Raw genomic sequence first — 18,485 nt, forward strand, 5'->3', positions numbered from 1 at the left:
GAATAAACAGTCAACACACATTTGAAGGGACCATTCAAGGTGAAGTGGACTGTTAACACCTCTCCAGTCATAGGGGAAAAAATGGGTGGGTGTGGGGGAAAGGTTGGTGTTAACACCTTCAAAAGACAGGCCTGGGAGCTTAAATTCGTAACTTTTGTATGCATAACTTTGCATACAAAAGATCATGGACTAGATAGAGACAATGAATTTATGGCTTGTTACAACAATCTGTAACCCATTTAAATCCTCCACCCGGTTTCCCCGCCTCCCCTCTCCTCCTCCTTATGACTGGAGAGGTAACTGGGCACTTCATTTTGAATGGACCCTTGAAATGTGTGTAACTACTTTTGCTAAACAATCTGTTCTACCTTGTATTTAGCTGTGACGCTCCGTACATTTCCCAGTCCTCAGTGTAAGCTTGAAATGTTGTCTCTTTCTCCAACAGAAGTTGGTCCAATAAAAGATCTGACCTCACTCACCTTGTCTCTTTAATATTCAGCAGAGACCAACACGGCTGCAACAGCACTAGAATCATAGAATCATAGAATATCAGGGTTGGAAGGGACCTCAGGAGGTCATCTAGTCCAACCCCCTGCTCAAAGCAGGACCAATCCCCAATCAAATCATCCCAGCCAAGGCTTTGTCAAGCCTGACCTTAAAAACTTCCAAGGAAGGAGATTCTACCACCTCCCTAGGTAACGCATTCCAGTGTACATACATACAGCACTGCTAATGTCCTTCAAGAAGGTGGTGTTACTATGCTGGCAGAACTCCTCCTACTGTCATCATGCTGCATCTGTGCTAGCAGGCTGTGCTGTTATAGCTGTACTGGCAAAGCATTTGTAATGTGGAAAAATACTTTCTTTGTGTTTTTATATCCATATAGGTAAAGTGGTACAGCCTCCCTCCCTGACTGTGGATGAGTTACACTGGTATTAAAGGTGCCTTAAAACTGTTTTCACAGTTGGGGTTGTACCAGTATAACTATTTAGGTTTTTAAAAAAAAAGAAGTTTTGAATGATGTTCCTTTTGGGTGCTCCACTGTAGGTATGTCAGTGTCCCGTCTGGGATTAGAGATCTTCATTAGCAATGCTGGTTGGACCACACGTGCGCACCTCCCCATCTCGCGCCGTGAGTGGCATGTGTACATACAGCACTGTGCAGTCCAACTGCCTCCCAGTTCCTTTTAAACTGCCTTTGGTCTGGGATGGAATCCGCAGCAGAGCCCACCTATCCTTTGAATTGTTAGATAGTGCCTTACCTGTTAGTTTTTAGTGTAGTTTAGTGGTTAATACTTTCCTTTATCATCCTCTACCTTTATTTAAAAAAAAAAAGTTTCCTTCCTCTTACCCTCCCTGTTAGTTCATAGCTTAAAATTTTGTTTTCCTGTTTCCCGTCCTTCCTGATTGGGAAACTTTCTCCCTCGTCCTTATGCTCAGATCTCCTGAGTGTAAGTGGTGTGTTTCCTGCCAGGAGGCCTTCCTGGTAGGCGACAGTCACCCACAGTGCATCCACTGCCAGGGAGAAAGACATGTCCCGTAGAAGTGTACCCATTGCTTCAACCTGACTGCCAGGGCCAGAAAAGATAAAGACATTTTGGCTGTGACTTCTCACTGAGTACAGCATTGTACCCTGTACCAGATGCTTCCGCTGCACGGTTCTCACACTCTGCTAGCTCATCCACTGATCCTCATTCGCCAAGTCATTCTAAGAGCACATCTTTTCCCTGTGCTGACAGGAAGAAACAAGCCCCCTCATTGCTCACTGCCTGCCAGAACACCATTCCCTGCAAGATCAGTTTCGGATATGAGATATAGCTCCAGAGACTGTCCGAGTACCTACAGTATCGCAGCTAAACATATGTCTAAAGGCGCTAAACGAGCAGACCTGCAGGCATCGGCATCATCTCTCAGCACCAAAAACCGCAATGCAAGACCTTAAAAAATAGTTCTGACTGCCCCGACCAGATCAACTTTGTGTGTCATGGCACCAACGAAACCACTGGCACTGGCAGCTCTGTCAGTACTGACATCGCTTTCGGCACCAACAAAACATGCGGCACTGGCCATGCTCGTGTCACTGGTTCAGCCTCCAGCACTGAGCAAACCCTTGGCACGGAGCAAATCCTCATCTCCATCTGCTGGCTGCTCAAGAGAATGCACCTTTCCCTCAGCATCGATTGCATCTGCTGATGGGGCTCTCTCCTCTCCAGGAGGTCAGATACCCCAAGGACCTACTTGTATCTGACCCTCCTGAGTCACAAGTACTCAGACATGAGCTCCCTCCACCTCTGTTCTCTTCTCTGGAGTCACAGCACTGCTCCCTTTCCCCTCCGAGGATGGCACCATCCTTCCCCCGTGAGAAAGAAGAGGAAGGCACCACCTTCCCTCCCCCCCCCCCCCCCTTACATTTGGGACAGGCACAAAGCACATCATCTACACATCCTCACTATCCATGATGCCTAACCACCCCAGGACAACACCATGTGCCATTCCTGAGCCTCCTACAGAAACCCAGCCAGAGGTGGTGGAATGAGACTCCAGACCAGAGTCTATGGCAGCAGTTGTAAATCCAGTTCCTGGAACCCAGCCAGAACCAGCCCAAATATCGAACTGGCGGAGCAGTCAGTACCAGAGCCCGTGCTTGCAACCCCACCGGAGTCAGGGGAGCCAGCACCAAAGAACGCCACAGAACCTACACTGCAGCAGCAGCTAGACCGGCGCAAGAGGCTCAACTGGAGACTGAAATACCACCTAGTGCAACAGCGGAGAGCGGTTCACAATCAACAGAAGCAACCCCATCACTTGCATTGCTTCCAATGGAACTAAGCCCAAGTCCACAACCCAGCGAGGAACTAATGTCTCCCGCATCAAGGGAACAGTTCCAGGTAGAGCAGGAAGCGGATGAGAAACTCACAGGAGTTTTGGACGACGGCACAGAGCGACCCACCACCTCTCAGCTTTTCTAACAGGTCCAGGTTTGTTATAGAAGAAGGACTCTTATACAAGGAGACTCTTTCTGGTGGGCACAAGGAGAACTGGCATACTTAGCTGGAACGACCAACTGTCTCTGAGGATAAGGAAAAGCTCTTGAGCTTAGCCCATGATCACCCTAGTGACCATGCTGGGGTGAACAGGACCAAGGACTGTGGGGAAGTCATTCCACTGGGAGGGAATGGGCAAGGATGTTTCTACCTCTGTCCAGTCTTGTGAGGTGTGCCAGAGGGTAGGAAAGCCCCAAGACCAGGTCAAGGCCCCTCTCCAGCTACTCCCCATCATTGAGGTTCCATTTCGGCATGTAGCTGTGGATATTCTGGGTCCATTCCCTAAGAAGAAACCCAGAGGAAAGCTGTAGATACTGACTTTCATGGATTTTGCCACCCAATGACTAGAAGCAGTAGCTGTAAGCAACAACATGGCTAAAAGCGTCAGCCAGGAATTGGCAGACATTTTTGCCGGGGTAGGCTGGCCCTCCAACATCCTTACAGATTTGGGAACTAACTTCCTGGCAGGGACCAAGAAACGTCTTTGGGAAGCTCATGGGGTGAACCACTTGGTTGCCACCCATTACCACCATCAAACGAATGGCTTAGTAGAAAAGTTTAATTGGACTTTGGGGCCATAAGTAAATTCATGAATGAGCACTCCAATGATTGGGACCTAGTGTTGCAGCAGTTGCTCTTTGCCAGCAGGGCTGTACCACATCCAGTTTGGGATTTTCACCCTTTTGAACTAGTTTATGGCCGCGAAGTTAAGGGGTCATTACAGTTGGTGAAGCAGCAGTGGGAGGGAGTTACATCTTCTCCAGGAACTAACATTTTGGACTTTGTAAACAACCTGCAAAACACCCTCAAGGACTCTCAAACCCTTGCTCAAGAGAACCTACAGGATGCTCAGCAAGAGCAAAAGGCTTGGTATGATAAACATGCAGAGAGCATTCCTTCAGAGTAGGTGACCAAGTTATGGTCCTGAAAGCGCTCCAGGCCAGTAAGATGGAAGCATTGTGGGAGGGGCCATTTATGGTCCAAGAGCATCTGGGAGCTGTTAATTACCCAGACCCTACCCTAAAACCTAAAGTATACCATGTTAATTCTCTAAAGCCTTTTTATTCCTGAGAAATCAAGGTTCTCCAGTTTACAGCCCAGGAGAGAGACGCACTGAGTGGCCTGAAGGAGTCTACTATGACGGGAAAAAAAACGGTGGTGTGGAAGAGGTGAGCCTATCCATGACCCTTGGGCGCAAGCAGCGACAGCAAATGCAGGAGCTGGGCATCAGCTTCGTGCCAGTGTTTTAAGCCACCCCAGGATGGACAGAATGGGCAGACCACTCCATTGACGCACGTGATGCTAGCCCAATTAGAGTCCAACCCTACTGGATGGCTCCTCAAGCCAAAACCGCAGTTGAAAGGGAGATCAAGGACATGTTACAGATGGGTGTAATCCTCCCCTCTGAGAGTGCATGGGCCTCTCCAGTGGTTCTGGTTCCCAAACCAGATGGGGAAATCCTCTTTTGTATGGACTACTGTAAACTAAATGCCGTAACTAGGCTAGAAAACTATCCAATGCCACGCACAGATGAGCTGTTGGAGGAACTGGGACATGCCCAGTTCATCTCCGCCTTAGACTTAACTAAGGGGTACTGGGAAGTGCCGCTAAATGATCCTGCCAAGGAAAGGTCAGCATTCATCACCCATGTAGGGTTGTGTGAATTTTAATGTGCTCCCTTTTGGACTGCGAAATGCACCCGTCACCTTCCAGGGATTGGTAAATAACCACCTGAATGGATTTGGGGAATTTGTAGTTGCCTACCTTGACGATGTGGCAATATTCTCAGATTCGTGGGCAGAACACCAAGCTGTCTTCCAGCGCATAAGGGAGGCAGATTAATCGTTAAGGCCAAAAAGTGTCAAATAGGCCTAAACAGGATAACGTACCTTGGACACCAGGTGGGTCAAGGTACTATCAACCCCCTACAGACTAAGGTAAATACTTTCCAAAATTGGCCTGTTCCTAAGTCAAAGAAGCAGGTCCAATCCTTCTTGGGCTTGGCCAGGTATTACCGACGATTTGTACCACATTACAGCCAAATTGCCACCCCACTGACAGACCTGACCAGGAAAAAACAGCCAAATGCTGTTCAGTGGACTGAGAAGTGTCAGACAGCCTTTAACCAGCTTAAGGTGGCCCTTACGTCTGATCCTATATTGAGGGTCCCAAGCTTCAACCACCTGTTCGTCGTAACCACAGATGCCTCCGAGTGTGGTGTAGGAGCAGTTTTAATGCAGGAAGGACTAGATCAACAATTCCATCCTGTCGTGTTTCTCAGCAAAAACTTTGAGGGGGAAAGCCACTGGTCAGTCTCAGAAAAAGAACATTACACCTTTGTGTATGCTCTGGAGAAGCTACGCACATGCATTTGGGGACGGCAGTTTCACCTGCAGACTGACCGTGCTGCACTGAAGTGGCTTCACACAGTCAAAGAAACAAACAAAACTTCTTTGGTGGAGTTTAGCTCTTTAAAACTTTGATTTTGAAATACAGCACATTTCAGGAGCTTCTAACAAAGTGGCTGATGCACTCTCCCAGGAAGGTTTCCCAGAATCAACCGGGTAAAAATGTCTCTGCATTTTAAGTCCATTGTAGTCCTTGAAATGTAAAAATTACTGTTTAGTTTTTCATGTAATTATTAGTAAAGTTAGAGGTGCATGTATCTTATTAATTCTGTTTCCTAAACCTCCAGGAAGAAATCCCAGTCAGTGTGGACCTGACCTGAACCAGGCTGGGCAGCACCGTCTGTGATTTGGGGGGCGTGTGAGACATGAAGGGAGAGGAGTAGCTCCCTTTGATGGAAAGCCAGCCAGTTAGCTGTAAAATCCCTCTGAGTCTGTTCTCTGCTTGCTTTACCCGTAAAGGGTTAACAAGGCCCCGGGTAAAAGAGAAGAAATGGGTACCTGCCAAAAGAGCCAATTTGAAGGTAGAACTTCTTAAAATTGGGGGGGGAAAACTTTCCCTTTGTCTATTGCTCTCTGGGCTGCAGGGGTGGAGCAGCAATGCTATGTAAATCTTGAACCAGGTATAAAAATTCATCTTCCATACCTAGAAGAAATTATTTGGATACGGAATGTTTAGACACAATCAGGTTTATTTTTTATTTTGGCTTGTGAATCGCCTCTGTGCTAACCCCAGATGCTTTTGTTTGCTTGTAACCTTTAAGCTGAACCCCCAAGAAAGCTATTTTGGGTGCTTAATTTTTGTAATTGTTTCTCAAGATCTAGCAAAAAGCCTAAGTTGCAGGTGTATATTTTCCCTTCTTGTTTTTAATAAAATTTACCTTCTTTAAGAACAGAATTGGATTTTTGGTGTCCTAAGAGGTTTGTGCATGTTGTTTGATTAGCTGATAGTCACAGATAATTTTCTTTGTTTTCTTTCTAAGCTCTTCCCCCGGGGGGGGATGGGGTGTGTGTGAAAGGGCTTGGTGGTATCCCACAGGAAGGAATTCCCAAATGGCTCCTTCCTGAGTTCAAACGGGTTTTGTGTGTGTGTGTGTGTGTGTGTGGTTTTTTTTGTTGTGTTTTTTTTTTTTTTTTTTTTTTTTTTTTTTGCATTTGGGTGGTGGCAATGTTTACCAAGCCAAGGTCAGAGAAAAGCTATAGCCTTGGGAGTTTAATACAAGCCTGGAGTGGTACGTATTCAGTTTTAGAACCTTGCAGGCCCCTATCTTCTGCACTCTGAGTTACAGAGTGGGGTTCAGCCTTGACACCTCCACATTAGCCATACTGGAATCCGTGGGTCAAATACAGATGGCAGTTTGGGAAGTCTCCCATAGAACAAAGCCAGAGGCCTACAAATTCGCCATCCCTATCCATCTCTTGATCACCGGAGACCGATAATGGATGAAGAAGAAGAACCGGAGGAGGAGGTTACACTGCCACTCTGTTTCTCCTCTTCTTTCCCTGATGAGGCTATCATACCTCTACCCCCTATGTCAGCCAACGACTTTAAACACTTCCAGGAGCTGTTTCACAGGATAGCAGACTCCCTCCAGATTCCTTTGGAGGAAGTGAAAGAACAGCATAAACTGCACAACATTCTGCACACATCCTCATCCTTCAAAATAGCCGTCCCTGTCAATGAGTCCCTTCTCGACTTGGCCAACATGCTCTGGCAGACCCCAGCATCCATCTGCAAGTGGGCCAACAAAAAATATTACATCACCCCACTCCAAATTCCTTAGTTGTCAAGGCAGTGCACGAAAAGGGATGCCAATACCAACCTAGATCCACCCCTAGTGACTGGGATTGGAAGTGATTGGATCTATTTGGCTGCAAGATTAATTGATCTGCTACGCTCCAATTCCACATCTCCAACTGTGAGGCCAAATAAAATTACGTCAATTATTACAAAATCCGGGAACTCTCTCATGACCTTCCTGATGCCATGAAGGAGCAGCTCCAGGTGCTTTTATCTAAAGGATACCTTGGCCCATATAGCTTTACAGTCCTCCTTGGATTCTGCAGTTAGTGCTGCCTGTTCCATTGTGACTGCTGTAGTCGTGAGGTGGGTCTCATAGCTGCACCTTTCTGGGTTCCCCAATGAGGTACAAACCATAGCTGAGGACCTGTCCTTTTGAGGTTCCCAAATTATTTGCATAGGGATGAGTCATATATGGATATATACTCATATATGGACGAGTCCCTGCACTCCCTGAACGCTCAAGTACTCTACGCTCTCTCTGCATCTATATGCTAGTGCTGAAGAGACGACTGTGGAAATAGCAATACCCCTGCAATCCTGAGCACTGTTCTCTCCTCATTTATGGTACAACACTGTTAACAGAAGCCCCCTACCAAGTGTAGACATACAACTCCTCAAGGGCTATGTCTCTCACACCTTCGGCCAAACAATTTTTAAAGGAGTGGTTGAGGCCCCAAGAAGCCTTCCCCCTGTTCAGGTCTCAACAGCCATCTCCAACATCCCACCAGTTTGATGACCATTTAGCCCCTTTCCATCATGGCAGCTAATTACTTTGTGTAAGTGGGTTCTAGAAGAGTGGTTCTCAACCAGAGAGAGGGGTATACCCTTGGGGGTATGCAGAGGTCTTCTGGGGGGTTGATCAACTAATCTAATATAGATATATGCTTGGTTTTACAACAGGCTATATAAAAAGCATTAGCGAGGTGAGTAAAAACTAAAATTTTATACGACTGGTTTATACTGCTCTAAGTACTATACACTGCCACAACCTGACTGCCAGGGACAGAAAAGATCAGGACATTCGGCTGCAACTTCCAGTTGATTTATTTTCTAATTATATAGTAAAAATGAGAAAGTCAGGAAATTTCTGGTAATAGTGTATTGTGTAAAAGTGTACTGTGACACTTTTTTGTATTTTTGTGTCTGATTTTGTAAGCAAGTAGCTTTTAAGTGAGGTGAAACTTGGCATACGCAAGACAAATCAGACTCCTAAAAAGGGTACAGTAGCCTGGAAAGGTTGAGAGCCACTGTTCTAGAGATCATCAAGGAAGGGTACTCGATCCCATTCCTATCTATCCTTCCTACCCACCCACCCTCCCTCCCAGTCTCTTTAGAACACATTCTACGGGAAGAAATAAACCACCTTCCACAACTGAGAACGATAGAACCGGTCCCATCCCTTCACAGAGGGAAAGGTTTTTACTCCCATGATTTTCTGATCCAAAAGAAATCCAGCAGGTGGAGACCGATCCTAGACCTTCAACAAGTTTGTCAAACTGCACCACTTCAAGATGGTTACCCTATCCATCATTATGTCAGCACTGGAACAGAGGGACTGGTTCTCAGCCCTTGACCTCCAAGGCACGTATTTTCATATCACAATAAACCCTGCCTACAGACAGTTCCTCTGATTATCATGGGAACCAATTGCTATCAATAGAAGTACTGCCCGTCATGCTTTCTATAGTCCCCCTTGAGTGTTCTCCAAAGTCCTCACAGTAGTGGCTGCCTACCTATGCAAAGAGGGCATTGTCATATTTCCATATTTAGATGACTGTCTCCTCAAGGCCCCATCTGAACACTATGCCCTTCATGCTGTACGAATGACAATGGACCTCTTGAATCTCTTCTTGAATTAAAGGCAGCACGAGAGCTGATTTTCAGTGGCACTCACACTGCCCGGGTCCTGGCCACTGGTCCGGAGCTCTAAATTTTAATTTAATTTTAAATGAAGTTTCTTAAACATTTTAAAAACCTTATTTACTTTACATACAACAATAGTTTAGTTGTATTTTATAGACTTACAGAAAGAGACCTTCTAAAAACTTTAAAATGTATTACTGACCCACAAAACCTTAAATTAGAGTGAATAAATGAAGACTCGGAACACCACTTCTGAAAGGTTGGTGACCCCTGGCCTATAGTGTAAGCTCATGAAATTCACTCTCTCCCTCAATGTGGAGGAAGATATGCACAGCTTTTTGCCCCCCTCCCCATGAATTACACAAATTGGTTATAGAATAAACAAACAAGTTCATTAACTACAAAAGGTAGATTAAGTGATTATAAGGGATAGCAAACAGAACAAAGCAGATTACTGAGCAAATAAAACAAACTCGCAAACTAAGTTCAATACACTAAAGAAACTTCAGATACAGAAATGACACTTGCATACAAATTAGATAATCACATTCAGTAAATCAGAACCTTTCAAATGATACCTTACATGACCCATCTTGTATAAAACATATCTTAGTTATGCCATATTAATATCAGCATATCTTTATGAAGAATATGGGGTGTAGCATCACAATGCATTCCTCCTCACATGAGATGTGCCACTGTTCTATGTCTTTCCTCCCTTTCCCCTTCTGTTCAGAGTACTTCACAAGATCCAAGGGGACCGAGCCCGAGTCATCCTTATTCGCATAATGGTATTCCCTCCAAATACTCTGCAACCGACTCCATGTCTCCTTTCACAGGATGCGGATCAAGTCCTCCATCCCAATCCACAGCTATTCCACCTGAAGCCATGGTGCCAGGATTCAGAGATGACCTGTTCAGAGGCTGTTAAACAAGTACTCTTGAATAGCAGATGTGATACAACTAGATGCACTTACTTCTACAAATGGACTAGATTCCAATCTTGATGCACTTCCAATCATGTCAAGGCAATGAGCACTCCAATTCCATTCATCCTGGACTATATTTTACACCTTAAAAGATGGGGGTTATCCACCAGCTCCATTCATGTGCACTTGGCAGCCATCATGGTCTTTCACCCCTAGATAGACGGCCACTCTTACGTTCACCCACCAACCAACCGCTCATGAAAAGATTCCTGAAAGGCTTCCAAAATCTTTATCCTCACATATAGGATCCCACCCCAGCTTGGGCCCCTTACGTTGTCTTACATTATCTTACTAGACCACCATTTGAACCAGTGGCAACGTGCTCTTATGTTCACTTCTCCATGAAAACAGCATTTCTTGTTGCAATCACCTCTGCCTTTTGGGTTGGTGAAATTGGAGCACTCATGGCATTCCCCTCCCTCGCCACGTTTTTTACAAATATGAAATGAGCAATTACATGCGTAACACAAATTAAACAGTGGAGACTTGCTTGTGAGATTGCTAAAGTGCATGTTTTTTTAAATGTATTCCATACTGGTAACTTGTAAAGAATTTAAAAAATGCCGGATTGCACCTTTTTTTGCTTCTTTCTGGTGTATGAAGAAGATCCAAAAGTTTGTTTTTTGTTTCTCCAATAAGTTTATTTTCTGCGGTTTTTTATTAGTATTTTAAGAGTATCAGAAATGTTAAATGTGATCTTCCCTGTCAATTATAACGTCTTGGGATCTCAGATGTTTATTTTGAGTTCTCACAACTTAGTGAAAAGGATTTTTTAGACAGTCTTTCAACCAAGTGTTGATTAGACATTGTACTTAAATAGAAGTTAAACAGAGTTTTAAATGTGTTGACAAAAAATCCCTTTCACTCTCATTTGCTAGTTTTCAGTCTTAATTAATTTTTTCCACCCATCATATAGCCTTCCAAATAGAGTGGATTTGATTTAAATTGATTTAAATCACTAGTAAGAAAGACTCAATTTAATCATAGATTTCTACATAAAAGTGCATTCTTGTTGGTTGTTATATTCTTCACAACTCAGAAATAGATGTAGGTTTCATTTTTAGAAGGTACACAGTACACATTTCTAAAAATGATTTATTTTGAAAACGGATTTCAGATTTGTTTTATAGCTATATCAGAAAATGAATGATTGTTTGGTTATTTCACTTACCAAAGGTAACTGAAGCAGAGCGCTCACCTCCCAATGACTTCATAAATATCTCCAATTCAATAGGTTAATCATTAATATTTGGAGGATTTTCTTGCCATGCTGTATTAGGAGGAGAACATCACCTGACAGACATTTAAATTGTTTTATTTAACTAAAACAACAACGTTATGTATTCTGGATTTTTTTCTTCAACAGCAAACATATTTTAACAAAACAAGCATATGAATTTTTGAATTTAGTTAAACATTCAAGTTTTTTAAAATCAGGTTTGTTTTTGTTAAAATTGTTTTTAACTAAAATAGTTAAATGAAGTATATTTTAAAAAAAAAAACCAAAAATTAAATTGACTATGTCAGCCAGGTCAACGTGCGAAACTTAAAATATTGGCTTCTGCAGCTACCTCAGTTGTTTTCGCTTTCGTTTTCCTGTTTGTTTATAATCTGGAAAAGAAAAACAAGCTTTTCTGCTTCTTCAGGTCCCAAACAATTTCTCAGTTGGGAATGAATTATCCAGCGGAAGAATATATTCTTTCTACACCAGCAGAAGAAGCTACTGCTGTTAAAAGTGAGATTATCATTTCAGCAGTCTCTGAATCCAAGTGCTTAAGTGACTTCCACCAGTTCATCATTAAAACCTCATCAGCAAACATATTTCTTGAATGGTTCACCCTTCGGTCTGAAGTTTATTATAGTTGGCATTATGGAGGGATGATTGCTGGATGTCCCTGTCATAGGCAACTCCTCTTTTTCAGCAGTTAAGGTTTGACCCTGGTACCTAGTATTGAGAATATTTGCAAGAAAATGAGCTGGAGATAGTGCTTGTCCCGTTCGTTAATGCTTGTAATTTAACTCTGTCATTGCATGTTTCTCTTTTGAAGATCTCACTCAGTTCCTTCCAAATTTCAACAGCGTCAGCAAAAAATCAGCTATTTCCCTGCATTTTGTTCAAGGCTACAGAAATAGGCTTCAGGGTACTCAGCATGTGTTCAACATTTCTCTTAAGCCAACGTTGAGAACTTTGGCTGTGATAGTACCGTCTATTTTCTCACGATTTTGTTCACAAACTATCATCAGATTAGGCCAGTTCTTGATATAGTGCTCAAAACAGTCCACTCCTGAGTTCCATCGCATGTCTTGTGGGAGAGTTAGCTTGGTTCCTTCCACTTTTTTCAGAGCTGCTGCTGCTGTAAAGTGGTTGATACGGAAGTATTTTGCAATTTCAACAATGTTAGCCTTTATTTTTGGAACACTTTTGGCTAGGAGATGCATCAGATGAGCACTGCAACTGTATGTTATTAGCTTGGGACTCACTCTTCTAAATATCTTCTAATCTTGGATACATTTGCAGCTTTGTTTGTGACCAAGCTGCGTAATAGACATTTGAATTTTTTTTCACAGTTTGTTACAGCTTTTACTGCTACTTCTTGCAAATATTCTGCTGTGTGTGCATTTCCTGATGTATCAATTGTTTCTGTAAGGAAGACGTTCTCTTCTTCTGTTGTCACACAAGCAAATACAACAGGATCACTGTGGACATTGCTCCACCCATCAAGACTCAGGGTAACAATTCACCCTCTACACCTTAAGCACACTGGTCAATTTCTCTTTCATATACTTTATCCAACAATTTGCCTTCGACATCTGCTCTGTTGTGTGGACTGTGTCCTGGTCTTAATGACTGAATCGTGTTAATGAAGTGTGGGTTCTCAATCATACGGAAAGGAGAGTTTGTTGCATAAACAGACCAGGCAATTTTTTCATCAATTACCTCTTTTTGTTATCTGCTGGTTCTTATCACAAACTTATCTATGGTTGTTTCTGGATGATGGAGATTTTTTCTTTTCGCTACAGGTAATATACTGTGGCTATTGTGATATATGTGATGTGACTGGAATACTATCCTTGGCAGATAACTCTCTGAAACTATAGAAAATGATGGTGATCTTGAAGGTGGATGATCTTCAGAATCCTGTATGTTGAGGATGGATTTTCCTAAACAAAATAAGTCCATGCAGTTATTTAATTTATTACCATACTGCTCATTTAGTATTACTCATTGCGTTCACTGACATTCAGTACTACTTTAAAGGTGAAATTATAAAAGGAAGATCTACCTATTTCAGCTATTTATTTTTTATCACAACTGCATCTAAAATGATAGTACCATAGAGTAAGAACTATATTTTTTGCTCAAACATGAGAATTCAAGAATAGTCCCAGAAGGAAAACAGGCAGTCCTTAAGAAAGAAGTATGAAATAAAAAAGTTTACAAACCTGAAGATCCTGCGTGTTCAGACATGTTCCTTTCATCATCTTCAATGCAGCTTCCTCCTGAGAAGGAACACTTTTCATGATGTTTCATTCGGGAAACCAGGCCTTGCATTTCTTTGTTGCACTGTTTGCATTTTGCACGCGTGTCTGTCTTACCCACAGGTAGAAGAACTTCATTAAAATATTCCCAAACTGGGTCTCTCTTATGGCCTGCTGCCATTATAGGTTTTTCCTTCGAGTTAGAGAATGGTATGGTAGATTTCAAATCAATGAAGGCTACACTCAGAAAGACCTCAAGACTTCTGGAATATGCTGCTCAAACAGTTCCACTTTCGTTTCTACTGCCTGTCCCTCCCTTCTCACATTTATCTCCAGACTTCTTCTCCTTGTCCAGATCTATTCCGCCCTCTATAATCTTCTATTCACTGAACTTTTTGAAACTTTTGCTGTTTTAGAGAGAGGTGAGGGATTGACTCTGTGTACACAAATTTGCAGAGGGACAATAGGGTTGAGGTCTGTTGTTTCTCACCTCTATATATTATTTATTTTAAAACATTTTTGCTGTTAACAAGCATGTTCTCTGAAGAGACAAATACACAATTTGAAAACTGCAAAACTAAGCATCTCTGATGGTATCTTCTAGACTGAGCACTGAGTAGATAGAAAGATTAATCTGTACAGAAGCCCCTGGAACCCCATAAGATTGGGTCCCTAATCCATGAACTATTGGAACTCATTCACAAAACTTTTCTTAAACATTACATGAATATATTGTCTCATACTATAGAATTAGAATTTATAATCCCTATTCCATGATGTGATATTTTTGAACTATAATGTATCTTAATTAAAACTATCTTTAGATAGGTTTTTCCTCAAAAATCATTTTATCAAAAGAAAACTATTTAAATAAAAAAAATCTGATTTTTTAAATTTTATTTTTAAAAAAATAATTGATTTTTATCCACCTTGATTCCAAAGTAGATAGGACCAGAATGTCGAATGTAAAAAAAGTGAAACCCTTTTTGACAAACATCTTTTAGACTAACATAAAAAACCAAAAAATTATACAAGTCAGTTATTTTCCCCCATTGCAAGTCATCTTTCATGTCTCCACTTTTTATAGTGAACTGAAAGTTCTTTCTCTATCTTTTAAGGTGAAAGACTCATGCATATAGGGAGCGCAGTACCTTAGTGAAAATTTGTTAAATATGTAATCTCATCAGTAACCGTATTTTGTAGAAGCAACTTTTAGCATGCATGGTTGTGGTTATTTTTAAGAAGGAAACGATTTAACTTCACCTCATTTTTCTGATTAACCTATTCTCTTCTTGTGCTAGACAAAAAATAATTTTTAATCTATGTAATGTTTGAAAATGAAATTATACTGTTAACCCTAAGAGTGTTAACTTTATAAACATTTTACAACAGTGTTTCTCCTTTAGTCAGAAACTGGCCTGTTTCACTCACTGCATGCCTGAACATGTGATACAGATTAAATGCCCTGAAATAAAACTGAACAGGACTTTTTTCAGGATGCAGAACCTGCGAGAATATCATATTGCTCTTTTGTTTCCAAAATGCATGAAGTTTCAAAAGTATAATAACTTATGTCAATGGGAAAGGGGAAGTAAATGAAAAGCTGAAGTATTAAAAACATACTGAAATCACAACTATGGCCATTTTTTCCCAATATAGAGGTGTTCAAATTCAAAAGCAAATTTAAGAATTCAAAACATGTATAGTGCTCTAAGGTAGAAACACCCCCTCCCACCACCCCAAGTGGATATGATTGGTGCAATGATTAGGGAGGCAATATACAAAAACTGGAAATCTGAAACTACTTTTAAATGCAAAAGCAAAATGCTCCTGAATGTTTAAATCATGTTGAGTAGTTTCCCTCCAGATAACCATATCACTGTACTTGATAAGAGTTGTTGATTTTACCAAAAATGTAGTAATAGTATATTGCTGGGTCAGTGGTCCTAGTGCAGAACAGGTGGGAATTCTCTAAGCTGTAAATTAAACCTCAGCAGGCAGTGCACATCAGTTATGACTGAAGATTTACAACACCCTCTGTTGCCTGTAATTTTTTTTTTTTCCACTGCTGATGTTGGGGAAATTCCTCTGACAGCTGTTGCTATTGTAGCAGTAGCTGTCTTTAGTCTTTCATATTATCTTTTACATGAATTTACCTCTCCCTCTATCACACTAACATGTAATTCTGAACATTATGAAGAGATCCAATCTCAGCATCTCATGGACCTTAAATTTACTTTTATAGCCTCATTTGAGTTTTCTTATAGACACTGGGTTTATACTGTATTTGTTGTTGTTGCTTTGTACTGTTCTGCTTTTAGAAAAGGTCAGAGGAGTAGTCCAGTAGCTTAAAACATTGCCCTGGATGTAGTCATAAGATGTCCATTACAGATGGACCTGACTATTGCTTGAGATGTCTCTGTGAGCCATAACTTTTTGGTTTAGAAATCTATGCTCAGATTCCACTCAAGCTGCTAGGTCTCAGTGAGCAACACAAGCTTCTCTTGATCTCATAAAGCTTCTGCTAAGTAGCTGAGAAGGCCTCAAAGCATAAGTCCTTAAGTACTTCAGTACTTGTAACCCAGATGAGTCTTTGTTTTGGTACCAAAATAGGCTTCAGGGCAGCTCCTTTGCATTTTTACAAGTGGCCAGCTGCTCCCTCCAGGTTAGTCAGTGAGCACACCGAAGTTTTGGTACGCTTACAGCATTGGTTATACTCAATTCCAAATTTAAGTTTGAAGTACCACCTCCTTAGATGGAAGTCTACCTCTGGGAGAGACCTTATATCTCCACTGATAATACCTTATCTGTCTTTAATTTATTTCTTTGCAGAGATCTCTTTCTGGTTACTTCAGTTTCAACAGCATTGGTGGTGTTGGGACAGACCTCTGGCTCTGAGCTACAGTTAAGCTTGTATTGCCTGTAGAACACGTTTCATTACATAGCTTTAGCTTTGTCAGTGACATATGCACCACATTTAATTGCTGACTGAAACACTGATCTAGAGCCAGCTTTGAGCTTTCAGAGCTGTTAGTGTGCTGGGTTAATGATGCCAATACCTATGTTCCTGTTTTCAGTGCTCTTGATTTACTTTGAAATACTTCAGTATTTACGCCAATGCCATTGTTGCATTGTTTATCCAATGGTGTCAAAGTTTTTGGCGTTAGTGTCTTTCACACTATTAGGGTTTACTTCAAAATGTAGCCAATGTTGTGTTTCCATCTATGTTCATGTTTTTCTAGTTCTTCAATTTGGAGTACTTCTTCCAAGTGCTTAAAACATCTAGAAAAAGTCTCCATTTCTTTCTGATAGTTAAGACCCAAAGAAGGATGTTTATTTTTCCTCTCTGTGTTTTCCTATGTATTGTATTATAGGGGTAGTTCAGAAGTGATGGAATTGCTCCCTTTCCCTTTAAGGCTACATGTGGTACATCTACTGATTGAGAGAACTTACACCCCAAACTTGACTCTGGCATAGTTCTGTCATTTGATTGCCAACTACATTATTCAGATTTCTAAACTGTACCACGATTAGGATAAAGTTAGTATTTCTGAGACTTAATGAGGGTCTGGTTTCACTTACTTTCTCATAATTTGCATCTCATTTGCATGACATCTAGTCTACCTTTGTCTGTGTCATTGATTCCAACATGGGAGGAAACTTTTTTTCTTATTCCAAGCCCCTGACCAAAACTTGTCCAGTCTTGAAATGATATCTCCCTACTACCTGTGGGGCAACAAACCATATAAGATTCAGTAATCGTGTATAACTGCCTTACCCTACTCATTTGTAAGTAATTACCTTTCACTACTGCCACTTTTCCTTCTGTTCTATGATCCCTTAGTTCTATATTTACACTTTATCATCTTTACATTATCTTAAGACTTTTGCAAAATGGATAATTATACTATATGTACCATTCCTGTTACAGTGATTACATTTTTATCTTCTGCTTTTAGAAAACTAAGCTCTTAAATATATTCTTTATATTTTGACTTTATTTGTATAATAAAGCAGCTAATAAGTTTGATGTTATAAAATGTTGCTGGATAGGTCTTAGTAACAAAGCCCTCATACTGTTTACCATATTTCTGGGACTTGCATCTGATTACCCATATTTACCTATCAATCCCCGCTCTTCCTCCCACCAAATCCTATAGCAGTACCTGTTACGGTTGATGTATTGAATTCTTTTCTGGTAGCACAGCTGTGGTTTCTGCTTTCATTGCCCCAGAGAACAAACGACTAACTTTTGAATTGATAGTCTTTTTAATTAAGTTAATCCAACCTACAGTTCTTTATCACAATTCACTTTACTTGTTTACTTATGTAAAATTTTAGTACTCAGTCAACATTGCACAGCTACTCACATTGGAATCAGTGTCAGTTCTGCATACAAACTGGGAGAAGTGAGGATGTTGAAGTTTAACTTTATTTGTAGTTTTAAAAAATGCATCTCATGTTTTAGTTGGAGTATTTTATGATCCAAAGCTTGAATCAGAAGTCCTCTGAAAAAATGAAGAAAAGAAAAAAAAGCCACAAGTGCCATGGAGTTAAACCACCTCAGCTTGAACAGCCAGGTGATTATAGTGGTAATTTAGTTTTTTTCAGTGTAATACTGATCAGATTATTTAAAAACACGTTTAATGAATTACCCATTAATAGCAACTACTGTGATCTGTGATTTTTATCTCAGAATGGATTACTTAATCATTTAGGGAAGACTTTGTGAATCTTGAGGATTTTATAAAACTATATGTATATGTAAGATATGTGATGGGTGATCACTTAAAAAACTACTCTGAAACTTAAAATTTGTATGTTTTATAAAAAAATCTGGGGTTGTGCTCATAAAAGTGAACTCAGAATGTGGAACATTTAGTGAAATTATGGATGAAGCC

General features: G+C 41.1%; 1 protein-coding gene across 9 annotated transcripts in view; it reads left to right on the forward strand.

Moving 5' to 3' along the window:
* The window catches only part of RHOBTB3 (Rho related BTB domain containing 3), a 73,660-nt gene that overhangs the window by 23,354 nt on the left and 31,821 nt on the right, over positions 1–18,485 (forward strand). For all 9 annotated transcript variants that reach the window (XM_037903259.2, XM_043547697.1, XM_037903258.2 and 6 more), the window contains one exon: positions 18,053–18,164. In XM_037903259.2, coding sequence (XP_037759187.1) covers positions 18,053–18,164 — 112 coding nt within the window. The remainder of the gene's footprint in view (positions 1–18,052; positions 18,165–18,485) is intronic.

The sequence above is a fragment of the Chelonia mydas genome, chromosome 5 (assembly GCF_015237465.2).
Source record: "Chelonia mydas isolate rCheMyd1 chromosome 5, rCheMyd1.pri.v2, whole genome shotgun sequence".
In the NCBI taxonomy this organism is placed as follows: domain Eukaryota; kingdom Metazoa; phylum Chordata; order Testudines; family Cheloniidae; genus Chelonia; species Chelonia mydas.